The sequence below is a fragment of the Mustela nigripes genome, chromosome 13 (assembly GCF_022355385.1).
Source record: "Mustela nigripes isolate SB6536 chromosome 13, MUSNIG.SB6536, whole genome shotgun sequence".
Classification (NCBI taxonomy): Eukaryota; Metazoa; Chordata; class Mammalia; order Carnivora; family Mustelidae; genus Mustela; species Mustela nigripes.
In genome coordinates, this window is record NC_081569.1 from 22,740,185 (window position 1) to 22,767,987 (window position 27,803).

The window sequence follows — 27,803 nt, forward strand, 5'->3', positions numbered from 1 at the left end:
GCGTGATTAGTTGGTGTTGCTGCAGTGACTCAAGCGCAGAGTGGAGCGGTCGCCGGAGATGCCTGACGGTCTGTTCTGAGGAGCGGGTAGCAGCGCGATGGAGCGGGCCAGGTTAGCTGTATGGATTTCTTCCCTTAGAGACAGCCTGGGGAACAGTCCTTGTTGTTTGTTCAGTGTTCCAGATTTGCAGAACTTAAAGTATTGTTGTATACAGTGGAAATCCGGGCTCTAAAGTTCTTTGTTCTGGAGAACTGAACGAGATACTTTTGAAGGTTTGGGGATTGGTTGTACCTCCCTGGATGGTGCTCTGACCGTGTCGTGTCGTATTGCAGCTGGTATATGCTACCGTATCGTGTCCTGTCAGATCCTTTCTAAAGTGGCCTTTTGTCCTTGAGATCTGAGGCCATGACTGTGGTTGAGGAAGGTATATTGTGATGACTGTGGTGCGAAAGACAGGGGTGGAATCCCTGGGGAGTCCGCAGTACCAAGGAGGGGTTGACAGGGTAGGGCATCTGGTTTTGGTGACAGTGGTATCTCAGGGGTAGCCGCGTGCTTGCAGTGGTGATAAGGAAGGATCATTAGGGTGAGATATTCACTATGTGTGATAGTGGTGTAGCAATGGTGGCCACCATGGTGGTCGTCATGGTGGTGGTGGGAGGGAGTAGAGGATAGGCTGTTCTTGGTGATGGTAGTGAGGGGGAGATACGGTGGTTGTGCTGGTGGTTTGGGGGGTCAGTGAGGTGGACACAGCAGCAGTGATACAGAGATGGCGGGGTGACTAGCAGGGTGATCATGGTTGCCACGGAGGGGGCAGTGAAGTGACTGTCATGGTGGTGGTAGGGAGGGGCGGAGTTGGTAAGCTGGGGTGGCTGTCATGGCGGTGTTTGGGAGGTGGTGGCAGGGAGGCCACTGTGAGGGTGCTACAAAGTGGGCGGCCCTGTGAAAGGGGTGATCCACCTTGGATATGCTATGTGTGGGGGTGGCGAGGCAGCCATGATGGTGGTGACGGGAGGGGCGATAGGGTGGCGGTGGGTACCTTGACAGAGTGGCCGCCATGGCAGTGGTTGAAGGAGCGCGTTAAGAGGGGCGGGAGCAGTGGACCACGAATCTGGTGGTGGGCTGAGGGAAGAGGCGAGGGGTCCACACCTTTAGTTTGAGGAAAAGGGGAGAACGTTCAGTTGTTCTCTGCAGTCTTAAGAGTCTGCATCAGGGCGAACCTACTCTCCATTGCTCACCTAAAGGAATAGCTGCAGAAAAGTTTGTCTTCAGATAGTTAACCCCTGTATAATTCCTTGCTTTTGAGGTTTTGGTATAAGATTAGGGGTATGGTGTGCAGAGCTTGTCTTATGAACTTGTGAGAGTTGTGCCAGGTTCTGGGATGTAACACTGCAGAGGCGTGTCTTGTTTGTATGGATCTTTCCTTGCCTTCGGAGTGAGGTTTACAGGGGTCCACTGCCGCGTCACTACCATTGTGAGCCTCGCCAAGATGGCTGCCGTTGCAGATGTGCCGATCTGCGCAGGCGTGACAGGGTGGGGGGCAGCCTACCCCTCGCCCGTGCCGCAGTGGGGGAAGGGTAATGCATGAGGTTTCTCCCAGGCAGCAATTTCCGCGGCACCTTCAAACCGCAGCGCTGAGGGGAGGAGTTTGGCAAAGTGGGCAGCTGCCCCCTCCCCAAAGTGCCGCAGTGGGGAAGGGTGCGGGATTTGGGGTGCGCAGGCGCAACTGGGAAGACAGCGTCTCCGCCCCGCAGTGGGGCGGGCACTAGAGGAGGGGGTTTGCGCAGTATCCACTTGGTGGGGCTGGTAGCTACCCCCTTCACCTGTATGCTGTAATGACTGCTCCTTTCCTCTTGACTGCCATGGGTAAGCAGAAGGAAGACATGGATTTGTTGAGCTGGTACCTTGGGCCGCCCCTTACCCATAAAGCCACACTGGAGTGGAGATGGCAACGGGGCAATGGATTTGTACATTCTAGGCCTGCGTAGACTGGCAGCCATGCTGTGCCCCTGCATTTCTGTTGCACCATAGAGGAGGGAAATGGGGGCCTGCAGGCAGGGAAGGAAAGGCGAAGTCACCCATGATCTGCAGTGCTACTACTTGAGGCCATCTTTATCAGTGGTACTGATTTTAAATGTTTTCTCACTTAAAGAGAGCCCCACCTTTTCACTTTTGTATTTTATTTGTATTTATTTATATTGTATTATGACCAGTCTAATTATTTTTAATATTCAAATGGGATTCGTGACCCTTTAGAAAATCCCTTACTACATTTGATTTCCCCTTTATAGATTTGATAATTGTACGACTGCATCACCTTTAAGAGTCTCATATTTCTTAATCTGTGGATGTTCGTTTTGTGACGCAGCCTTTATATACAGTTTCATTAAATTGGGGGTCAGGGCTCCTCCAGGGTTCTTAGGAGCTGAGACCTGTAAGTATTGTTTGCTGAAGAGGAACAGAGCAGAGAATCAGAAAAGTAGAATGCTACACGGCTGTAAGTACAGGTTGGATAAGGGAATTCTTGCCCCAGTTTGGTTTTTAAAGTGATGCTTTCGATCCATCATTTTTGGAATGGCAGCTACTGTGAAAATTTGGTGAGAATATATAATTAACAAAGTAACTATTCTGTATTCTGTATTCCACCTTTGGAGGGGAGCATTTTAAAGGACTTCATTTTTTGCAGAATGCTGGTGGGCAGGCTTTTCTCTTTTCCCCGCCCAACATCACAAACAAATATGGTTGTGCTAAGTTGGAATGTAATTAGGGAAAACAAACCCAGAAGTCTTGGAAAACTTTGTTATGGAAATTGTTTCTTTTTGAGTAGTTTTTAAAAATAGCAGGAGTTTGGAATTCTGCCATAAGTACAGTTTGCTCATTTTTTCCTACTCATATACACTTACTATTTCAAATATACTTTGCTTAACTTCTGATCATTTTGGATATTTAGAAAAGGAGCGTGTATTACCTTGGTCAGCCATTTTGTAGTTTTACAGGCAGGCTCAGGATGTCAATATGGTGGATCTCTTTGGAAAGACCTCTGAAATTTCAAGGTCTCTGCCCTGCCCACTGAATATTTGGCTTAGTATCAGGACTTTTAGAAAATGATGAGGCCTTGTGAACCTTTTCTGTGATTTAGTGAAAGGAAACAGTTCAGGGATGGTTGTATTGCTACTTAAGGCAAGGTAGTATTTAGTTTGGACTTATTCAGATTATTTTGTATTATCTTCATTTGCCCAGTGCATCTGTCCCGTTTCATTGCTGAAATCCTTTCCTCATATGTGGTGATGCAACATCTTTATTCCTGTCCTTTCCTCTGAATGTGCTCAGATTTTTTTTTTAATTCCATACTTAAGATGTCAAAGTCTCAAAGTTAATCTTTTTTTTTTTTTATTGGAGTTTAGTTGATACGCAGTGCTTTATTAGTTTCAAGTGTACAATGTAGTGATTCAGCAACTCTGTTCTGAAGTGTTCATAAGTGTAGTTACGTCTGTCATCATTCAGTGCTGTTAAAATACATATCATTGACTATATATTCCCTATTGCATCCCCAGCCTGTACCTCCCACTTCCCTTCACCATTTTGTCCATCTACACCTTCTCTTTGCTGGTAAAAACCACTTTCATCTCTACTTTTGGGTGCCTGTTTCTGGTTTTTTTTTGTTGTTGTTGTTCTTTTTTTTATTCCCCACGTAAGTGAAATGGTAAGGTATTTGAATTTCTCTTACTTATTTCACTTAATATAGTACTCTCTTGGTCCATCCATCTTGTAAAAACTGGCAAAATTTTCTTTATAGCTGATTAATATTTATTTATATACTGCATCTTTATCCATTTATCTATTGACAGACACTTGGATGGTTGCTTTAATGCCTTGGCTATTATACATAATTCTACAGTCAAACCCAGGAGTGCATGTTTGTTTTTGAATCAGTGCTTTTGTTTTCTTTGTGTAAATACTCAGAAGTAGAATTACTGGATCATGTGCTATTTCTATTTTTAATTTTTTGAGGAACATATATACAGTTTTCCATAGTGATTGAAAAAGTTTACATTCCTACCAAGAGTGCGTGAGTTTCTTTTTTCCACATCCTTACCAAGACTTATTTCTTGTATTTTTTAAAGGTTTTATTTATTTGACACACACACAGAGAAAAGGAACACAAGCAGGGGGGAGTGGGAGGACGAGAAGCAGTCTTCTGTCACCAGGGAACTGAATGTGGGCCATAGTCCCAGGACCCTGGGATCATGACCTGATCCGAAGGCAGATGCCTAACAACTGAGCCACCCAAGGCGCCCGTTGTCTTTTTTATACTAGGCATTCTGACTGGTTTGAGGTGATGTCTCGGCACGTTAATGATTTGCATTTTCCTGATGATGAGTGATGTTGAGCATCTTATGAGTATGTTGGCTCTCTCTATATCTTTTGAATAAAAAAAAAAAAAATGTCCGCTAAGTTACTCTGCCCATTTTTAATGGGATTTGTTGATTTGGGTGTTTTTGTACATGCATGTGTTGGGTTTTATGTTATTTATATATTAACCCCTTATCAGATACACTATATTACATAAACACCTTATCAAATATATCATTGGCAAATAAATACCTTTTCCTGTTCAGTAGGTTGCCTGTTTGTTTTGTTGATGTTATCCATTGCTTGCAAAAGCTTTTTTTTTATGATTTTTATTTATTTGACTGAGAGAAAGATCACAAGTAGGCAGAGAGGCAGGCAGAGAAAGAGGGGGAAGCAGCCTCCTTGCTGAGCAGAGAGACCGATGCGAGGCTCGATCCCAAGACCCTGAGATCATGACCTCAGCCAAAGGCAGCGGCTTAACCCACTGAGCCACCCAGGCACCCCACAAAAGCTTTTTATTTTCATGTAGACCCTATAGTTTAGTTTTGTTTTTGTTTCTCTTGCTAGAGGAGACCTATATATATATATAGGAAAATGTTGCTAAGGCCAATGTCCCAAGAAATTACTTTTTATATCTTATTTAAGGAGTTTTATGGTTTCAGGTCTCACATTTAGGTCTTTGCATTTTGAGTTTAATCTCTTACTTTAACACTGTACTATACTACTTAGCTATGTATAGAAAGAATCCTTTAATTAATAAGCAGGGTATGGATATTTTCTCAATATGACAGGGATAATGAGACTTGTTTCTTTCTTCAGTATACATTAGGATTTTATTGCTTGTATCCTTTTCCTCTTCTTTTGTGGCCCAGAGCTGTAAAGCTTAAGAGTTGTTGATGGTTAAGGTTGCCTCTCTCTCTAGCAATGGTTTTGTAAGGGAGTCCATTATTTTGTCTTCTAGTTCCTGAATGCTGGCTGGCTTAGGATTTTCTTTTTGATGGTTCAGAGGTTTTGGCTTAGAGACACTGATTTTCTCATGATTATGGGAAGATCTGTAGACTAAGATTACCTCACATTTTCTTTTTTAAATTTTTTGTTCTTGAGATCTTAGTAATTGAATTTTTATTAGTTTATTTGAGCAGAACGTAAGGCATATTATATATTTGAAAGAATGTTAGGTTATTTGGCAAAACATTGTGTTGATCTCATCACTTGTTTCTCAGTGTATTTCCAAATTAGTATTTTTTTTAATGGAAAGCAATTTTGGAGCAAAAAAATTAACATTGTGCCCATAGAATTTTTTCCGTTTTTTCATTAACTTTTTAAAAAAGTTTTATTTATTTATTTATTCATCTATTTATTTATTTATTTGACAGAGAGAGAGAGAGAGAGAGAGCACAAGTAGGCAGAGAGGCAGGCAGAGAGAGAGGAAAGCAGGTTCCCTGCCGAGCAGAGAGCCCGATACGGGGCTCGATCCCAGGACTCGATCCCAGGACCCTGGGATCATGACCCGAGCCGAAGGCAGAGGCTTTAACCCACTGAGCCAACCAGGCGCCCCTTCATTAACATTTAAAAGTGTATTCTCTGTCACATGTGGGGCTTGAACTCACAACCCTGAAACTGAGTCACATGCTCTACCAACTGAGCCAACAAACACATCACTTTTTCCTTTATTGTTTACTTATTTATTTAAGATTTCATTATTAAGTAAGTTCTTCACCCAGTGTGGGTCTTGAACCCAAGAGTTGCATGTTTCACTGACTGAGTCAGCCAGGCACCTCTCTGTTTTTCCTTTAAATGCTTATTTTCCCTTTAAATGCTTATTTTCTGAAAGCTGGTTACTAGATTAGGAATGCAGTAGAAGATTGTAAATGCATTCATATGTGTGTATATTTAGAACACACTTTGTATATTGTGAAAACGATGCTGCTCTTTGATTATTTTACATGTAGCTTTAAAAATGGATTTAGGGGTGCCTAGGTGGCTCCGTCAGTTGAGCGTCTGCCTTCGGCTCTGGTCATGATCTCAGGGTCCTGGGATAGAGTCCCGCATTGGGCTCCCTGCTCAGTGGGGAGCCTGCTTCCTCCTCTCCCTCTGCCTGCCTCTCTGCCTACTTGTGATCTCTGTTAAATGAATAAATAAAATCTTCAAAAAAATAAAAATAAAAATGGATTTAGAAAATTGAATAATTCCATGTGCTGTTTCATTTATCCCATGAACTCAGACCTTTTCATACTGAGCAACTGCTATGAAGGAATAAAAGAACTGAAGATTTTTATTTCTTTAATTTTTTGGTAATGTAATATTTTCAATTATACGATTTGATCAGTCATAATTGATGGCCTGTGAGCCATAAAGGTTTATGATGGTTCTTTTTATTACATAATTTTATTATTTTAACACATACATTTGTGAAGTTATGTTTAATCAATAAATACTTCATCCCTTTTTGGCACTGAATGACGTTTCCATTGTATTGACTTTACCATACCACACCATATTTGGTTTATCCATTTTTTTTAGTGGTTATACTTTGGGTGGTTTACACTTCTTGGCTTTTATTATAAATGTTGCTAGGAACATTCACACTCAAGCATGCATATATATATATATATATAAAAAAAATATATATATATATATATATTTACTCCCTCTTATGTTCATTTTGGCAGTACATAATTTTACTCCCTCTAGGAGTGGGATTAGTGTCATATGCTAACTCCATGGTACACATTTTTAGGAAGTGCCAGAAGCTCCACCATTTCACATTCCCACTACCTGTTTCTCCACCTCCTCCACTCTGGAGATATGAAATGGTATGTTTGTAGTGTTTATTTGCATTTCCCTAATAACTGTAATGATGTAAAGTATTTTTTTAGTGCTCATATAAATGTCTGTTCCAATCTTTTCATCCATTTTTAAGTGGAGTTTTTTTTTTTCATTTTATTGAGTTGTAAGAGTCCTCAAGCTGTGTGAATTACAAGTATTTTCTCCCATTTGTCTGGCCAGCTGTACATAAAGTGTCCTTGAAGCAAATACATTTTTTACTTCAGATGAAATCCAACTTATAGATTCCTTTCTCAGGTACTTCAGATATCTTAAGAAAACCATTGCCTAATCAAAGGTAAGGAGAATAGTAAATTATATACTTTTATCATTTAAAAAATCTGATATGTACATATATGTTTTTTAAATGATTTCTATTGCTTGATTGAAACAGTAAAGCTTTTTTTTTTTTTTAAAGATTTTATTTATTTATTTGACAGACAGAGATCACAAGTAGGCAGAGAGGCAGGCAGAGAGAGAGAGAGAGAGAGGGAAGCAGGCTTCCTGCAGAGCAGAGAGCCCGATGCGGGGCTCGATCCCAGGACCCTGAGATCATGACCCAAGCCCAAGGCAGCAGCCCAAACCACTGAGCCACCCAGGTGCCCCAAAACAGTAAAGCTTTTTTTAAGCAGTAAAACAACTTGGGCTTATTGGAAAGCTATTTGATTGGGTTACTTTGCATAATCTAATATGAATTTGAAAATAACAAGGGTTCAGAGAATTAGTTTGTGAGATGCTTCTTTTGAATTCTGCCATGGAAATATTACATTGCATGACTTTTGTAAAATCCTGTTTCTGCTATCCTCTCTGATTAGCATTGTTAAATTGCAGTTTTAAGAGTGGTTCCTGTAGTTTCTAACATGGATGGATGACCTGGGTGGGAAATTTACATGCTCACTTCCTTTGAGCAGCCATTTTGTGAGCTGTTCTGTCGATCATCAGACAGTGGTAGATATGTTGGTTTTATGTATTTATTTTTTACTTAAGCATCCTTTTTATTTCTTGTTTTATAAATCCTAGGAAAACAGCATTTGCACAGGGGGTTGCTTAAGTAGAAATTTTATAATTTAAATGTGACGCTTTTTCCGTTTTACTAAAAGATCTGTCCCAATTAAATATTTTCAGACCAGGGGCACCTGGGTGGCTTGTCAAAGTGTCTGCCTTTAGCTCAGATCATGACCTCAGGGTCCTGGGATCAAGTCCTTCTTCTGACTCCCTACTCAGGGAATATGCTTCTTCCTTTTTGTCCCCCTTTTCCTACTTCTCTCTCTCTCTCTAAAATAAATAAATTCAAAGTATCTTTAAAATATTTTCAAGCCAGTTTTGGAATCAACATTGCTGTTTTTTTTTTTTCAGGTGATGTAGGTATGGGTAGGAGGTTAGTGCATATCTCTGTAAATGTATAGCTTTATATCTGCATATATAAAAATACGTGAAAATAAATATTTTCTTTTTGCTTATTTTTCTGATATATCCAAGCCCCCAGTTTTCTGATATCTCATGCTGTCAGGGTTTTTTTTTTTTTAAGATTTTGTTTATTTATTTGACACAGAGAGAGAGAGAGAGAGACAACAGAAGCAGCAGCAGAGGGAGAAGCAGGCTCCCCACAGAGCCAGATAATGGGTGGGACCTGATCCCAGGACCTGAGATCTTACCTGAGCCAAAGGCAGACGCTTAACTGACTAAGCCGTCCAGCCTCTTGCACCTCGGAGGGCTGTTTTTTTTTTTTTTTTTTTTAACACAGATTTATTTATTTGAGAGAGAGTGAAGGGGAAAGAGACAGGGTGCTTGTGAGTGAGGGTAGGGACGGAGGGAGAGAAACCAAGCTGACAGCCTGCTGAGCACAGAGCCTGACAAGAGGTTCCGCTCCATCTACCCACCTGAGATCATGACCTGAGCTGAAATCAAGAGTCAGATGTTCAATTAAGATACTCAGGCATCTAGGACCTTAAGGGGCTTCTAAAGGAGGGAGGAAGTGACTTTAGGGTAGATCCTGACTACTGGAGGATATAGTCATTAAATTTTGCCTCCTTTCTTTTCCACCATTTTTATTGAGATATAGTTGGCATACATTATTACTGTACCTTGTTTTAATGGATTATAAGCACTTTTTTTTCTTTTTAAGATTTTATTTGTTTATTTGACAGACAGAGACCACAAGTAGGCAGAGAGGCAGGCAGAGAGGAAGAATCAGGCTCCCTCCCGAGCAGGAACCCAGGACCCTGGAATTATAACTTGAGCCGAAGGCAGAGGCTTTAACCTACTGAGCCACCCAGGTGCCCCAATTATAAGCACTTTAAAAACTCTGTCCTATTAAATAGAGTTTTTAAATACAGCCTTTAGAGGCTCAGTCGGTGCTCTGGTCTTCAGCTAGGTCATGGTCCTGGAGATCTGGGATCAAGTCCCACATTGGGGTCCCTGCCAAGTGGGGAGTCTGCATCTTCCTCTGCCCTTGCTTGTGCTCTCTCTCACTTGCTTGCTCTCTCAAATAAAACACTTTAAAAATAAATATAGCCTTTAAGTAAGTGTGGTTATTTTAAAATTGATGAAGTCTTATCAAATAAATTATTCTTTCTGCTTTAGGGACCGCTTACACCTGAGACGGACTACAGAACAGCACGTGCCAGAGGTGGAAGTCCAAGTCAAACGTAGGAGGACAGCCTCACTGAGCAACCAAGAGTGAGTAGTCTCGTTTGAGAACCAATTTATAGAAGATACAGCAAAGCAGTCGAATCAATCTTAACCAGGTAGTACTAACTTATGTTAATAATTTCAATAAAAATGCATTTTTTCCTAAATGTGTAGGTGGTTTTATCAATAAAATTCTAAATCCTTCAACTTTGAAATTAAAATTATTTAATTTATGTTGTTACTAAATTCACTTCTATGTTTGCAATTTTTTTTATTCATTGACCAAATGTTAATTTATGTATTCATGCATGTGCTGCATTATTCAGATTTTTATTTTTCATTAGTACATTTATCCAATTAAAAACTTGAAATGTGGGGTGCCTGGGTGGCTCAGTGGGTTAAGCCTCTGCCTTCTGCTCAGGTCATGATCTCAGGGTCCTGGGATCGAGCCCCGCATCAGGCTGTCTGCTCAGCAGGAAGCCTGCTTCCCCCTCTCTCTTTGCCTGCCTCTCTGCCTACCTGTGATCTTTCTCTCTGTTAAATAAATAAAATATTAAAAAAAAAAAACTTGAAATGTAAGGAACATGGGTGGCTCAGTCAGTTAAGCAACTGCCTTGGGCTCAGGTCATGTCCTGAGATCTAACCCTGCATTGGGCTCCCTGCTCAGCAGGGAATCTGCTTCTCTCTCTCCCTCTGTTTCTCCTGCTTCTGCTCTCTCAGTCGTGCTCTCTCTCTCAAATAAAATCTTTTTTTTTTAAAGATTTATTTACTTTTTTATTTGACACACAGAGAGAGAGAGAGAGAGAGCACAAGCAGGCAGAGGGAGAGAGGAGAAGGAGGCTCTCCATTGAGCAGGGAGCCTGATGCAAGGCTCGATCCCTGGACCTTGGACTCATGACCTGAGCTGAAGGCAGCTGCTTAACCGACTGAGCTACCCAGGCACCCCTCAAATAAATAAAATCTTAAAAAAAGATTGAAGTGTATACATCTGTTCCTCTTTTTTTTTTATTTAAAGATTTTATTTATTTGACAGAGAGAGATCACAAGTTGGAAGAGAGGCAGATAGAGAAAGAGGGGGAAGCAGGCTCCTTGCTGAGCAGAGAGCCCAACATTGGGTTCAATCCCAGGACCCTGAGATCATGACCTCAGCCAAAGGCAGAGGCTTAACCCACTGAGCCACCCAGGCAGCCCCATTTGTTCCTCTTCTTACATAGGAAATCTACATAGGATATACACACTTTTATCTTTTAATTTTTTCAAAAGATTTAATTATTCATTTTAGGAAGAAAAAATGTGAGACGAAGCTGGGGGAGGATCAGAGAGAGAGAGAGAAAATCCAGGACCCCAGATCATGACCCAAGCCAAAATCAAGAGTTAGACACCTGACCAACTGAACCACCCTGATACCCTTCGACACTTTTAAATTTAGTTTCCAAAAGGGGGATTTTAACAAAATATACCAACATTTTGAATCACCTGATACATAATACTTATTGGATCTTCCATTTTGTTATCACAAATCTTGACAGAATCAGTGTGTAGCATTCTTTTTTATTTTCCTAAAGCTATTTTAGTTATTATCCAAAATTACACATATTAAAAGTACAAGAATATTGTCTCTTTATAAAACAGGTAACTTTGAGATAGAAAGTATCTACTTCAACTTGCCATCTGTCCTTTCCCCTTCCCTCCCTAGAGAGTATCCATAGATATGTAGATGTCCATACTTTCATACCTTTTCCTGTTTGTTCATATGTATGCACACATGGAAGGAGGGAGAAGAATGGTGGCATACTTGTGATCTCTGTACATATGCAATATTTATTGTTCTGCAACAATAGGTCTTAGGGATCTTGCTTGTCAGTACATATAAATATTTTAGAAATTGTAGAATATGGGGCGCCTGGGTGGCTCAGTGGGTTAAGCCGCTGCCTTCGGCTCAGGTCATGATCTCAGGGTCCTGGGATCGAGTCCCGCATCGGGCTCTGCCCAGCAGGGAGCCTGCTTCCTCCTCTCTCTCTCTCTGCCTGCCTCTCTGCCTACTCGTGATCTCTGTCTGTCGAATAGATAAATAAAATCTTTAAAAAAAAAATTATGTTTCAAAAAAAAAAAAGAAATTGTAGAATATGGGTGGTTTAATAATTTCATTTATCATTAGCTTACTGATAGGTTTGCATTTCTTAGCTATTATCAACAAAGATAAGGGCAGTCAATTTGAAAGTTAATATTCTTTAATATTATTTACATTTTATTTCAGTTCCTCAAATACAAAGCTTTTTTTAAAAAAAAGGCTCTTATAAAATGGAGGTAAGGGCGCCTGGGTGGCTCAGTGGGCTGAGCCTCTGCCTTTGGCTCGGGTCGTGATCTCAGGGTTCTGAGATCGAGTCCCACAACGGGCTCTCTGCTCAGCAGGGAGCCTGCTTCCTCCTCTCTCTCTCTCTCTGCCTGCCTCTCTGCCTACTTGTGATCTCTCTCTGTCAAATAAATAAATAAATAACATCTTTAAAAATAAATAAATAAAATGGAGGTAAAATTTTGTCTTCTATTTCTGTTATTTTCTTATTTTATATGGGAAAATTGCAATATATTCACTTGCACATTTTGAATTACTGGTGAGGCTATTCTTCTGAGCTCATTATTCTTTTATTACATTTTTAGTTTGGGAACTTCTTTAAAAGAAGTATCTTCTGAATGGATATTCTATATAATTTGTTCTATTTTTTAAAAGATGTATTGGTGATGGATATTAAGGAAGGCAGAGATTGCATGGAGCAGTGGGTGTTATACACAAACAATGAATCATGGAACACTACATCAAAAATCAATGATGTACTGTATGGTGATTAACATAACATAATAAAAGTAAAGTAAAATAAAATAGGTTCTAACCAACAACAAAAAAATAAATTAAAAGATTTATTGAACAAGGGAGAGATCATGAGCCATGCGCAAGTGAGAGGGGATGGGACAAAGGGAGAAAGAATTCTCAGGGAGATTCCCTGCTGAGCGTGGAACAGAGCTCAACCCCACAACCCTGAGATCCTCACCTGAGCCAAAATCAGAGTTTGGCCACTTAACCAACTGAGTCATCCAGTTGCCCCTATAATTTGCCCTTTATAATAGCCTTTTGCCATATTAATTTTCTCTTGTATGGTAATATCTTTTGTAACTTAAAAGCCTTTTTAAAAAATATTTTATTTTTTATTTGACAGAGAGGCACAGTGAGAGAGGGAACACAAGCAGGATGAGTGGGAGAGGGAGAAGCAGGCTTCCCACTGAGCTGAGAGCTCAATGCGGGACTCAGTCCCAGGACTCTGGGGTCATGACCTGAGCCAAAAGCAGATGCTTAATGACCGAGCAGGCCAAGCATCCCATATAACTTCAGAGCTTTAAAAAGTGCCATTTTTGGGGCACCTGGAAGGCTCAGTGAGTTAAAGCCTCTGCCTTTGGCTCAGGTCATGATCCGAGGATCCTGGGATGGAGACCCACATCTGGCTCTGCTCAGCAGGAAGCCTGCTTCCCCTGGCCCCCCTCTCTCTCTCTGCTTGCCTCTCTGCCTACTTGTGATCTGTCTGTTAAATAAGTAAATAAAATCTTTTTTTTTTTTTAAGTGCTATTTTTACCCAGATCCTTTGGAATTATCTTAAGGTTGTTTAGAGATTGCAGTTGAGGGGTGCCTGGGTGGCTCATATGGTTAAGTCATGATGTCCAGGTCCTGGGATGGAGGCCTGAGCTCTGCATCAGGCTCAAGCTCAGTGGAAAGACTGCTGCTCTCTCTCCTGCCTCTCTCCCTCTTTGTGCTCTGTCTCTCTCTTAAATGACTAAATATAACCTTTAAAAAAAAAAAGATTGTAGTTGAGATATGGGGGATTCTTTTGAAGGGAGACTCTTTTGTTAGTGGATAATGGTTTTATCGTAGTTAAATTTTGTTAGAGCCTTTATCTTGCGCAGGACTAGTGTGAACCAGCATAACAAAATCTCATAACTATCTCTAAGCCCTCTTGTGTCATTTTCTTTTCCAAATCTATGGAAACATTTTATTGCTTTCAAAGAAGAAAAAAGTTCATTTCCAAACCTCTGCTGTTTATATCATGTATAAGTACTCTAGGGTGCTAAATGGGGGAGGGGAGTTTCAAATTAGGAAAATAATGTAATTTCCCCAGTCATTTCTCTCATTTTGAGAGTAAGTGTATTATAAAATGGGGAAGCAGTATTGTTACTTGCTAAGCTTTGCATACTGATACGTATGCTCAGAATTCTCTCAGTATTTTGGATAGTTAATAGCTGTAGTCTGTTTATTTTAATGAAACTCATCAATATCCCACATTTTACCAGACCATAGTGCTAAAAGTCAGTATTCCAGAGAAATTGTGTGGTACTGGTTCTAATGCTAGTAAAGATTTGCTATTCATGTTCCATCTAAGATACAAAGCAAAATGAATAAAAGCCAAAACGAGGCAGACAAAACCTCGTTATTATTAATAGAAGCTTATTGGTTTTTATTCTTGGAATTTATGGTTATACCGTCTTCCAATAAATCTGTCAAGTAAATCAGGTTTTGATCTTTGGGGCTGGTGAATGTCTTAACCATTTCTTGATGTATTATAAATTTGAGAGAATTTGGAGATGGGGGCTGGAGAGTCTCCTGGAGAGTATATTTTATGCATCCTTTTCATTGTCTTTCTAAATTATATTTGCATTTTATGAAATGAAATCTGTATTGCATTTTATTTTCTCAATTCTAATTACAGCTGGGTTTCAGGTTAACCAAGAGGAACACTCTAACAGGAGTTTTAAAATTCCAAAGAATATATTTTTTTCTCTGAAACACTTTTAGAATCATATTAGGTGAGACTCTTAGTTGCCTTTTGGAAATAAATAAGTAAATAAGTAAGTAAATTAGGTGAGACTCTTAGTTGCCTTGTGGAAATAAATAAGTAAATGGGACAATAAAAATGGGACAGTTTAAAAGCATGAGCAGTGTAATTCCGATTCTTAATGGAGCTAGTGCAGATCTGACATGTTAAGGGTACAGTTCCCTCCCTAAGATTACCTTCAGTGCAGTTACCAATTGCAAATCCTCGATTTCCCAGGCCGTTTGCACTTCTGAATGTCCAGATAGAGATTCAGGGTTTCCATTGTTTCTTCAGGTTCCATAGTTCGTTGGATTGATTCACAGCACAAAAGAAAAGCTTACGTTTACTATTAAGATTCCTATAGAAGATAAAAATCAGGATAAGCTAAACGTAGAGACTCCTAGGACACGATCCATAACTTCATGGCCTTAGGTTGTAATACTCTCAGCTTCATCAGTGTATCTATATCACCAACCAGGAAGTTCACCAGAACTTTGGGTACCTTCTAGAGGCTTTTTTTTTTTTAAAGTATTCATCATCACTAGCCATCAGGGAGATTCAAATTAAAACCACATTGAGATACCACCTTTCACCAGTTAGAATGGCCAAAATTAGCAAGACAGTAAACAACCTGTGTTGGAGAGGATATGGAGAAAGGGGAACCCTCTTCCACTGTTGTTGGGAATGCAAGTTGGTGCAGCCACTGTGGAGAACAGTGTGGAAATTCCTCAAGAAATTAAAAATAGAGCTTCCCTTTGACCCTGCAATTGCACTACTGGGTATTTACCCCAAAGATACAGATGTAGTGAAAAGAAGGGCTGTCTGTACCCCAATATTCATAGCAGCAATGGCCATAGTTGCCAAACTGTGGAAAGAACCAAGATGCCTTTCATTGGATGAATAGATAAGGAAGATGTGGTCCATATATACTATGGAGTATTATACCTTCATCAGAAAGGATGAATATCCAACTTTTTTTTTAAAAGATTTTATTTATTTGACAGAGAGAGATCACAAGTAGACAGACAGGCAGGCAGAGAGAGGGAGGGAAGCAGGCTCCCTGCTGAGCAGAGAGCCTGATGCGGGACTTGATCCCAGGACCCTGAGATCATGACCTGAGCCGAAGGCAGCAGCTTAACCCACTGAGCCACCCAGGTGCCCTGAATACCCAACTTTTATATCAACAGACGGGACTGGAAGAGCTTATGCTGAGTGAAATAAGTCAAGCAGAGAGAGTAAATTATCATATCCTTTCACTTATTTGGGGAGCATAAGGAATAACATGGAGGACATGGGGAGATGGAGAGGAGAAGTGAGTTGGGGAAAATTGGAGGGGGAGATGAACCATGAGAGACTGTGGACTCTGAAAAACAATCTGAAGGTTTTGGAGGGGCAGGAAGTGGGAGGTTGGGTGAGCCTGGTGGTGGGTATTATGGAGGGCATATATTGCATGGAATATTGGGTGTGGTACATAAACAATGAATTCTGGAACACTTAAAAGAAAAAAAATAAAAATTGAAAAAGAAAAGAAAATTTCATGTATTTATTTGAGAGAGAGAGAGACAGCATGGGTTGTGGGTGGAGGGAGTGGCAGAGTGAGATGCAGACTCCCTACTAAGCAGGGATCCTGACGAGGGGCTTGGGGCTTGATACCAGGACCACCAGGACCCTGGGATCATGACCTTAGTTGAAGGCAGATGCTTAACCAACTGAGCCACCCAGGCACCCTGTCTTCTAGAGTTTTTATTAAAGTTTCATTATTTAAACATGATTGAATCATTCAGCATGGGGTTGAACTCCATCTTCCTTGAAGCCATCCCTTCATCCATGGCCCTACACTCTAATCACATACTTGCTCTTTGTGGCTTGGCCAGTGCCTATCCTGAATCCTCTTGTTAGCATTAGCTCAGGTGTGATCCAAGGGGCCCATCAAGAATAATGAAGATTTTTTATCACTTGGTAAATTTGAGAAATTAAGAGAGCACCTCCCACGAGCCATGGACAAAGTCCAACCTAATTCGTTATTATATAACAGAATGTTTAAAGTGTATTTAAAAACTAAAAAATAGTGGAATACCTTTTTTCAGGCCTATTTCCAAATGTGACTACTATTGAGTAGTTTCATAAATAGACACATATATATAATGCACATGTGTGTGATACATATATACACACTTAACAGGAGCAGAATAGCTGGTGATTTATTTTTACGCTTGACTTGTTAGCCAGCAATACTTCTGAATCATTATTCATAGAATCAGATTCACAGCCAAATAACTGATCCATAGAGATATGTTGAGAACTTTTGTCTGGAATTCCCTTCCAACTAATAGGTAGGTAGTTTATATAGTTTGAGAACCTAAAAGATTGGGCTCTGGTATTTCCTTGTTTTAGATGGTTACTCCTTGGAGTATTCAGTATGGCTAACAGCATTAATGTCTTGCTGGAAATTCTTTAGCAAATGCTTCCTTCTTGCTAAGGGTTAAAGAATTGTTTTCAGATTGAAAAGTGAGTGATTCATAGGGTTTTTTAAAACAAAAGAACTTTTTTTTTTTTTAAAGTTTCTTTGTATAGTATCCCCAAAGTAGTAAGTGTCCTTCTGTTCCTTGCATGTTCTATGTACAGAGACTCCTGTTTCTTCTTATAATATCTTTATAAGAGAATGGGAAGCTCTGACCCCAATTGAGGCTCTCCTTAAATGTAAGGATCTACACATTTTCTTTCATATTGTTATCCTTTTAATTTTCTCTTTCCATTTATATTCATTTTAATGTATTGTGCTCTGTTCATAGGTGTCAGCTGTACCCAAGGAGATCTCAGCAGCAGCAAGTACTTGTGGTGGATTTCCAGGCGGAACTGAGACAGGCATTCTTAGCTGAGACACCGAGAGGTGGTTAAAGCAGTTATTGGAACATCCAGGTAGCTGATTTCCAAGTGAAAAACCAGGTTAGAATTAATTGAGTAATGGTTAAAAATAAATAAATAATGTGTTTGGAGGTCACTTAATTATTTGGGATGTGTTGAAATAAGATTTTTTCTTAAAAATTTCCTCATTGAGGAAAGATCAAAAAAGTAAAATCAAGCAATAGGACCTTGGTTGTCTTAATCCAACCTTAGTTTCCCAGTCATTCTAGTTCATGCTTTTTAGGTAGTTTTATTTGTGTCTAATTTCTGTTCATTTTCCAATTAATATTATATAAACATACTGCATTATAAATAGCTGCTGAATGTCCTGCTAGTGAATGCTTTGTAATTATCATTTGTGAAAAACTTAATCTTTTTCCTGGTAGATTAGAAAAAGATTCAGTGAACTGCTGAGCATAACATATTAGGATCATCTCAGATATGCAGATGTGGAAATAAACTAAATAAGAAATACAAGCTTAGGTACATTTTCTAATTGTATTATGAATTATTAGTCACTGTTACCCTGAAAAAAGGGAATACTAGTTACGATATACTTTTGCCTGCATTGATTATTTTAATTACATTATCAGTTTGCCTGCTGAATTATAAATACATACCACATTCATAATCAAGTAAGTTAAATAACTTCCCATGCATATTTACTAATTATTCCTTTTTTGTTTTGTCTTTTTCACTTTTTTAAACAATGTATTTGAATCAGCTGACAATGTAATAAAACTGTTATCCATGATATTTTCAATGTGATATAGATTTATTTACAGTCTGTCTTTTTTGTTTTATGTGACCTTTTTTAAATTTTAAAATTGAAATACTATCTTTTCCCTTAAAAGAAAGTTCTCGGGCATCTTTCTTAGAGAATCACATTTAAAGATGAAAGACCAAATTGGGACAAGAGGGGATCTAGTGATACTATAGAAGGTGGTGAAGAGAAAGGGTTTATTAGGAAGGAAGGTATATGAAAGTAAACATTAAAGGGTAGGGAACCAGATAAATTTCTAGGATGAGGGTCAAGTCTAAGAATCATGTTAAAGAATTATGTCTAAAGAGTAAATGTAGATTGGGTAGTTTTTAAAGATGTTTTGACAATTGTTATGTTTCCTTTTTTACAATATAAATCTAAAGCTTCCAAGTGATAGACAAGAAAAATGGGGAGGTAAACCAAAGATTTTAAAACCCATGTTTAAACCATAGCATAAGGTTGAATTGAAAAAGAAAAAAATTATTGAATTTTCTTTAATTTTGCCCATTTGCTTTTTTTAGTTGGAATCATGCTTTTAAATAAATTTATTTTGTATTTATTTCACTTAAATGTATATCACTAATATTTTTTCATTTTATTATAGTTACATAATTATCATTTGTAATTAATAAATGATAGTTCATTCATGATTTACTTTTCCCTTGTACTTGTTTTTTTTTTTTCTAGTTTGCTATGCTTTATAAATACTCTATATTTTAAAGATACATTTGGTATCCTAAATTTATTAGGATAAGGATCCAGTTGTGCAGTGCAGGGTATGCGTATTAGTATGACTCTTAAATGTTTTGTGACATTGCTTTGTGACAGAAGCATAAGCATTGTTGCTTGTTATCAAGGATAATTACTACTAGTGCTAGTTTCTCAGTACCATATTTGTGTGTCTTTTTCTTTAATAAACAGTTACAAAAATTGAAAATCTGTGTGTGTGTGTGTGTGTGTGTGTGGTTTTAATTGGCATTGCTTTGTGGGTGAGTACTTTCCCATTTATGTGTGTTTTCTCCTTTTAATTGTTTAACTTCTATGCACATTTTCTGTGAGGGGTGATACTTTACCAGTTTTGAATGAGCACTAATACGTTACCATTATTATATGATTTCTCATTTGTTGTATGTATCTTGGCCAAGTTTGAGCATCTTATCTTTTCACTTATATTTTTCACTTATATTTTTATAAAGTTTAATCATTTGAAAGTCCAGACTTTCCAAAAATTTAAGAATTTTTCCTATGAGGAACCTGTGGGCCCCAGTCAGGGACCTGGGGCCATTTATTTGCTTACATGGCTTTTTGATATAAGGAGATTTATCATAACTGCTAATTCATCAGTGCGGTGTTATGTTGCTGCTCTTCTGCTCTATTTCATGAAGGATTTTACTGTCATTTGTTAGGGAGATAAATTTGATCAATCTCTTCAGTGAAACATCCTTTCCCTTATAAGGGTTCAGGATTATGGTTTGCTAAGTTTAGGGAACTTCTAAATCACTTCAGTCAACCTTTAATCTGAGTTGTGTGTAAAATGTGTATCTCTTATATAGAATATTTTATTTTATATTACACATCCGTGTACCCAGTTCTTTAGGTTATGGCTCACATCTCTAGGTACATTTTTATACTTGGTAACTGGCTAACAACATCTAGTAGGAATGTGGGAAGGGTTTGGAAACTCAAACAGTTTAGGTGATGAACAGAAACAGCACTGACCGGCCTTTCGATTTTACTCTTTCACTATACAAGGAAATTTTTTTTTAAGATTTTATTTATTTATTTATTTGACAGAGAGATCACAAGTAGGCAGAGAGGCAGGCAGAGTGAGAGGAAGGGAAGCAGGCTCCCTACTGAGCAGAGAGCCTGATGCGGGAATCCATTCCAGGACCCTGAGATCATGACCTGAGCCGAAGGCAGCGGCTTAACCCACTGAGCCACCCAGGCGCCCGGAAATGTTTTTTGAATTTGTTGGTTTCTTATAGTTAAACTATGAATTAGGTCTGATGGTTATGTGTTCACTGAAAAGCCAGTTGGGACAGAACATTTAAACTGAAGCTGATAGGGAAATCTGTACTCAAATCTTTTTGGCATTTGAAGGTAAAAGTCTTGTTTCTGAATTTTAAATTTTCATTGGAAAGGTGACTGACTACAAATTTTACCTTAAATTCGCACATTTCATGCTGGGTCCCATTGCATAAGAAACTTATATTTACATAAGAAACTTTTTAGTGATTACATTTTTTCCCTTAAATGAAATCTTAAAATCTAAACCTACATTTTTTTTCTTTTGTTGTAATAATCATGGTCTTGTGGCTTAGTGTCTGGTAGCATGTCTCCATTGTTGATGGTAGAGGGGGTGTACTCCAGTAATAGTGTCTCGTTGAATGGTTAGCATTTTTTGTTTTTGTTTTATTTTTTCAATAATGACGATGTAAAAAGTAATGTTACAGACTTTGTATATTATGTGAAGGTTTTCACTTTTACATTTTAAGAACAGCTCTATTGATATATATTTTATATGCTTTAAAATGTACCTAATTTTTTCATAAATTTACTGACTTTTGCAACTATTGCCAGGTAGTTTTAGGATGCTGCATTACCAAAGTAAGATCCTTCATGCTCATTTACATACATTCTCTGTTTCCACACCCAACTTCAGGTTACCATTTAATTTACTTTCTGTTTCAGTGTTTATTTTTTTTCCATTTCTGTAGATAATTTACTTTCTTCTATAATAGATTGCTGAAGACTTTATATCGTAATAGATACATATTATAAAAATGAAAATTGCTAAAAGAGTTGCTAACTTAAACAAGTATAGGATTGTAGACTCTGCTTCCTAGATAATGCCCTCAGGATTAAGAACATCTATATTATAGGCCTTAAACTACTCCTATGTTGGCTAATTGAATTTAAATTAAAAAGAAACTACAATTATTTGGGGAGGGGAGCATGCATTAGTATGATGATTTGAATAGATCTTTTGAGATCTTTACATGCGAGTTTTATGCAAAATGTTAATTCATATACAAATACTGGATGCTACAAAATGGGTTATCACTGATGTCATTGTATCTTTAAAGATGTAAATTAGGTAGATGGGAGAAGAAAAAAGTGTATAGCTATTATTGTCAGTTAAGATAAATGTTAAGAGGCATTGTTGGGTGGCTCAGTCTGTTGAGCATCTAACTGGCTCAGCTGGCATCAGGCTCCCTGCTCAGTTGGGAGTCTGATTCTCCCTCTGCCCTTCTCTACCCCCCTCACCCTGCTTATGCACGTGCATGTGCACAGTTTCTTTCAAATAAATAAATCTATTTTAAGAAAGAGAAGCATGGACAGTGTTGAGGATATAGGTAGATTGTCTTTCAGAAAAAAGGCACAAATGGTGCATGGCAGTTTGCACTTGGAGAACAAAGTTTAGGAGATATTCTGAGTAATGATGAATTTATTTTTTAGACAATATGGTACTCCAAATTTTCATAGAAATGTATTTAACTACCATCACATTTTTGTAATTATGGAGAAACATCTACATCTTACCACTTTAACGGAGTTAACTTCTTTCATACCATTCTGTTACCTTCTGATCTAGTGTCCTATAGTTCCACATGGAAAACTGTATCCTCAAAACATTTCTTTAACTTTACTGTTTTGATGTTACAGTTCACACTATATTTTTTCATATTCTGAAATAGATAATTCATAATTTACTTAAGCAGTGTACATTGTTGTTTGAAAAGTGCCTTAATTGGAAACCGAACAGTTTTACTAGAAATGTCTGTATTGTTAAAAGTAAAATTATATCAGATTCTGTTTATGATATGGGGTTGCTTCTATGCATAAAACCAAATTCCTATTCAAGTCTAATTTGTGTATTCACTTTTCAGATAAGTATAATTAGTAGTCTGAGGCCTTTTCCAGTTTTGACTCTCTTGGTTGCCAGACTTAAGAGCATTTTCATTAGTATATTGGGAAAAACAATTTTTATCATAATGCATATTTTTGACTGCTAAGAAAGTTGCCCAGATAGGCATATAAACAAACGGGGGAATTAAGGTGTGGGAATAGTGAAATTTGGTATTCACTTGGTGGGTGTAAGAACATGGGAAGTGTTTTGAACATGTCTGTTATGATTTTCATGAAAAATTATCTGCCTGTTTTTAAACATGGTATATTGCAGTGCAGCTAGATCATGCTTTCCTCTGCAGGCTCCATCTCCTGTTTGAAGCTTCTGCCCCAAGCTTGCATTGTTTATAGGAGAACCTGCGTCATACCTTTATCTGTAGCCTTCTTAGGTCTTAAGGATCCTGAAACCTTCCTGTGGACATTGGATTTGGTGGAACAGCAACCATGGTAAGGTGTATATTAAGACAGGAGGGTGAAAAGCTACTGGAAAGACCTAGTATAATGGTTTACCAGAGTGTGGGGTATCTTTGGGTTCTTAATGTTAGAAATAAGAAATCAGTCTTTAAGAGATAGTATCTCATTGTATGAAGTATCAACTGAAGAACAGTTATGTCTGTCATCCTATAGTAGTGATAAAGTGGTTGAAAATATCCTAAGGAGGGATATTACATGTGAGAAAATACAGAAGAGAGTTTTCCTTATGACCTAAAATAGTAAGGGACCATCCAGTGGATAGAAGACTCAGGTTATAATAGACATAAATTCTACATTAAAGATGGAGGGGTTTAGCAATTCAGGGCATGAGAAATGCATAATAATAAACAGTTTTATATCTTTAATAAAATACCCTAATAATCTGTTTTGTGGTTCTGTTAAATTTTAGGTTACTTACAGTATGTATTCCCAGCAGTAAAGATACCTTAAGGCAGCAAAAGTTGATTTGGAAAGTAGAAGGAATATTAGATTTTATGATAGCTTGTGGTCTTCTTAAGGACTACAGTATATAAATAGAGATACAATATTATCAGCATATTGAAATTTCAGTAGAGTGAATGATTTAAGGTAAAAATATTTTTAGAAGTGACTTAGTAGGTTAAATCAAACTGAAAAAGGTTTGAGAAACAACTGTTCCAAACTCTGAAGGGGAGGGGATGTGGGGTGTGATATAACTAGGATAAAGGTCTTTGGGGAACTAAATAATAGTTTGTGTTTGCATTGGGTCAATGGGAATTGGAAAGTTTCTGATGGAGGTAGGAATTTCCCACTGTTTGGCTACAGGTCTAGGAGAAAAGAAGTAATCCATAGGGTTGAGTGTTCTGAAAGAGAGTGGGATTTGGGAACAAAATTGGGAAAGGAGACTAATTAGAATGATAGAATACTAACATGAAACTGGGTTTGTGACTCTGTTGGGGAAGAAATGTAGTTAGGGAAATATAGTTAGGATGATGGGAGACTACACTTAATACATTCTGAGAAGTAGAGGGTTCCATAGAAGAGCATAGTTGCTCTGGGCCTAAATTGGGTCCAGTATCTTGAGACTGAAGGGATTTTTGGAGAAAATAAGGGAGGCAGGATGTGTTAAGGAAACAAAGTTTGGACTGACAAAGGAATAGGGAAGACATGGTGGGAAGGTTATAACATAATTACAAACTGGCTTATGAGTGACTGACAACTTTCTTACTTCTTTCAGACTGTGGGAAAGAGCAGCAAGATGCTGCAGCACATTGACTATAGAATGAGATGTATCTTGCAAGATGGCCGAATCTTCATTGGCACCTTTAAGGCTTTTGACAAACATATGAACTTGATCCTCTGTGATTGTGATGAATTCAGAAAGATCAAGTAAGACTATTTTGGGTTTGGTTGGTGGGAGAATGAGGGAGAGGGTAATAGGCATAAGGAGTTATAGAGGGTAACTGTTAAGAGAGGAGGAAAAATGTGGTAGGGCTAGTCTATTGCCTTACAACCTAAACCATTACTGAATTGGATTAGGGTCTCCCAGTCATAAAGTCGCTGTATTTACACTACTGTTTTAAGTTTGCAAACATACATGAACTTAATTTGAAATAGAACTCACATTATGAACAGAGTATCTGCATTTATTTAAAAAGTTATGAGATGGGGCATCTGGGTGACTTAGTGGGTTAAGCCTCTGCCTTCAGCTGAGGTCATGATCCCAGGGTCCTGGGATCTAGCCCTGCATCAGGCTCTGCTCCACAGGGAGCCTGCTTTCCCCCTCTCTATGCCTATCTCTCTGCCTACTTGTGAGCTCTCTGTCAAATAAATAAAATCTTAAAAAAATAGTTAGAAGATGTTATTAATAGGTTTGGTTCTGCAGCATTCCTGAGGGAATAACATTTTTCGGTCTTAGTGGTAGAGGAGTTGGGATATGATTAGAATACTCCAGGCTAAGTTCAACATTTGGTTCTACTAGCCTCTTTGCATGTTCCTTGTGTTGGCCAAATTCATCATGTCCAGTGTTGATTTGGTGTCCATTCTTAATCCTTTTTGCTTATTGTATTTATCATTTGCCCACTTCATTTCTTCAGGAATGACCTTTATGTTTATGCCTTACCACATTAGGCTACCATCTTTATACCTGTGACCAGGGAGCTTGCTTTCATAGGGCGCTGTTGACTATCTGCAGCAAGATCACAGAAATTGGTGGATCTTAGTGGCATCCTACTTCCACTCAGTTGACTTTTCATTCAGAGGAGTTGAGTTGGTGCTTGTAATACCTCTGGACATTCAAGATGGCTTTGTTTTAGGCTTTTATCTTGGGGTAGAACTTGTGAGGCATCACCCTGGATTCTTGGCTTGATTTACTTTATTTCCACAGTTGGTGATATCCAGAAGTTTAAATTGCCTATTTCATATAAATTTTATTAAATATGCAGAAAAGATAATTTTTTTAAAGATTTTATTTATTTATTTGACAGACAGAGATCCCAAGTAGGTAGAGAGGCAGGCAGAGAGAGAGAGAAGAGGAAGCAGGCTCCCTGCTGAGCAGAGAGCCTGGTGCGGGGCTCGATCCGAGGACCCTGAGATCATGACCTGAGCTGAAGGCAGAGGCTCAACCCACTGAGCCACCCAGGCGCCCAGAAAAAGATAATTTTCAGCATGAGTTGTCTGCTGTACTCTTTTAAGTCTTTTCATCTCAGGCAAAAAACATATTCAAAAACATATTCCACATCTTTCCCTTTTCATGTATTCTCCATCTCCCTGCACACCAAGTAGGATTATTTCAGATATTCTAGGATGATGGCATGTTTCAGTGCTTTTTCTTGTGTGTAAATAATGTAGATTTTTCCCTAAAATACAAATTCTAAAGGTATTTGAGAGTTTTAGGCATATTAATTTCTCTGTTTCACTTTTCTCACTAAGATACAAGGATAATTTCACATGCATAATGCTTTAAACTGTGCATTATTCTCTGATAATATTTAATGAGGATTGTTCAATGACATTGTCAGTTGCTTTTACCCATATTACATAGTATATATATGCCTCATGAATTTATGATTTTTTGCTGTTGACAGTTGTGACTACACAAGTTTTTTTTTTAATTTTGTTTTTATTTATAGTTATTTTACTTTATTTTATTATGTAAGTGGTAATGCCAATAATGCATAGTCATGCCTTATTCAAATCCTTTTTTTTTGCCTTTATCTTTTGGAATAAAAAGACTGCCTCTTATTATTACTATTTTAGTTGTCTGTCATCCAGATTTACTTAAAATATGATTTAAAAAATGTTACTTCCCATGTTAACATGAAAACACATTACAATTAACTTGTCTTAAAAGTTTCAGCTGCATAATTTGCATTTTGTTTAACAAAGCAGAAATTAATCTTGCTGAATAAAACATTGAGGTAACATTCTTAAAAATTTTTATAGGAAAGGGGTTTACCATTTTTCCTTATATGTCAGTGAGTCTAGTGTTTTTGTATTGGTCTTTGTTTTGTTATAACTTAGTAATAACTTAGTAACTGAGCATGAATATTTTCATCCATTATTGTCCTAGTTGATACCTAACTTAAATTTTAGTGAGTGACCACTAATTTAATCTCAACAATGTTTACTTTTGATTTATAGGCCAAAGAATGCTAAGCAGCCAGAGCGTGAAGAAAAGCGGGTTTTAGGTCTGGTATTACTACGTGGGGAGAACTTGGTATCCATGACTGTGGAAGGACCACCACCCAAAGATGTAAGGAAGCTGTAGGGTAGGACAGAACATTAATGTGGAAGGACATTAGATTATTTGAGATGTTTGCTAAATGAAGGTATAATAAGGCATAATAATAATATACATTTGTCAAGTAAAATATGCCCAGCACTTAATGTCCGTGCTTACTTGTCCATATATGGTGATAAAGGACTTTTCAGTGAATTATTCTATGTGCTGGAACTACCTATATAAGGGTGGGAGTGGTAGATTTCTGTGTACTAAAAATTCTATGTACTTGTAATGTGTTGAATGCCTCCATGGTGTACTTGCTTATTCCTTAGAGTATGGAACTAATACAAACTAGATGATGTAAGAAAATAGTGGGAGGTAGTGATATTTTAGGAATAAGATTATTCGTGACATTGGTAAATAATTTGATTTCAAATAATTTTTCTTGTTTCAGACTGGAATTGCTCGGGTACCACTTGCTGGAGCTGCAGGAGGTCCTGGGGTTGGCAGGGCAGCTGGCAGAGGAGTGCCAGCTGGTGTTCCAATTCCCCAGGCTCCTGCTGGATTAGCAGGCCCTGTCCGAGGGGTTGGGGGGCCATCCCAACAGGTGAGGAGATAGGAGAAGGTTTTATATTATTTAGAGAATATGTCTAGAAGCTGAATAGATTTAAAAGCCTGAGTGCACATCCTATAACTATGTAAGCAGCATATGTTGTAGAAGGTGACAAATACACATCAGGAGGGGAAAGGATTAAAGCCACCTTGATAAGAGGAACTTATCAGAATGGGTGAGTAAAGAGAAATATGGATTGGTAAACCAGAGTTGATGGATGCCTGGGTGGCTTAGTGGGTTAAATCTCTGTCTTCAGCTCAGGTAATGATCTCAGGGTACTGGGATCGAGGCCTGCATCAAGCTCTCTGCTCAGTGGGGAGGCTACTTGCCCTCTCTCTCTGCCTGCGTCTCTGCCTACTTGTGATGTTTCTCTGTCAAATAAACAAAATCTTCAAAAAAAAAAGTTGAAAAAATGTGAAAGGACTTAGTAGGTTAAAATAGGGAATGTATTTGGAGAACAGTGTGGAGATTCCTTAAGAAATTAAAAACAGCTACGCTATGACCTTGCAATTGCACTATTGGGTATTTTTTTTTTTTAATTTTTTATTTTAGATAAACATATATCTTTATCCCCAGGGGTACAGGTCTGTGAATCAACAGGTTTACACACTTCACAGCACTCACCAAATCACATACCCTCCCCAATGTCCATAATCCCACCCCCTTCTCCCAAACCCCCTCCCCCCGGCAACCCTCAGTTTGTTTTGTGAGATTAAGAGTCACTTATGGTTTGTCTCCCTCCCAATCCCATCTTGTTTCATTTATTCTTCTTCT

At 38.3% G+C, this 27,803-nt stretch overlaps 2 protein-coding genes across 5 annotated transcripts in view; both read left to right on the top strand.

Annotated features, from left to right (window-relative positions):
- Window positions 1–22,629, top strand: SNURF (SNRPN upstream open reading frame). Of its 4 annotated transcripts, none has more exons than XM_059371722.1 (4): window positions 1–111; window positions 9,760–9,855; window positions 17,456–17,582; window positions 22,542–22,629. In XM_059371722.1, the coding sequence occupies exons 1-3, from the start codon at window positions 98–100 to the stop codon at window positions 17,559–17,561; spliced, it is 216 nt and encodes a 71-aa protein (XP_059227705.1). In that variant the 5' UTR covers window positions 1–97; the 3' UTR covers window positions 17,562–17,582; window positions 22,542–22,629. The 4 variants fall into 4 exon arrangements, with proteins under 4 accessions (XP_059227705.1, XP_059227703.1, XP_059227704.1 ...); XM_059371720.1 differs by having other exon boundaries at window positions 17,456–17,609; window positions 22,542–22,628; XM_059371721.1 differs by lacking the exon at window positions 22,542–22,629 and adding an exon at window positions 18,292–18,335 and having other exon boundaries at window positions 17,456–17,609.
- Window positions 22,597–27,803, top strand: part of SNRPN (small nuclear ribonucleoprotein polypeptide N) — a 12,569-nt gene continuing 7,362 nt past the window's right edge. Inside the window, exons 1-4 of the mRNA XM_059371719.1 lie at window positions 22,597–22,686; window positions 23,930–24,081; window positions 26,335–26,446; window positions 26,871–27,023. Coding sequence (XP_059227702.1) covers window positions 22,684–22,686; window positions 23,930–24,081; window positions 26,335–26,446; window positions 26,871–27,023 — 420 coding nt within the window. The 5' untranslated portion in view covers window positions 22,597–22,683. The remainder of the gene's footprint in view (window positions 22,687–23,929; window positions 24,082–26,334; window positions 26,447–26,870; window positions 27,024–27,803) is intronic.

What these genes read in the sequence shown, in the direction of transcription:
- SNURF (XM_059371722.1), top strand. An exon ending in GCCTCACTGAGCAACCAAGA is followed by an intron (nt 9,856 to 17,455) that starts GTGAGTAGTCTC and finishes CTCTGTTCATAG; the next exon opens with GTGTCAGCTGTACCCAAGGA.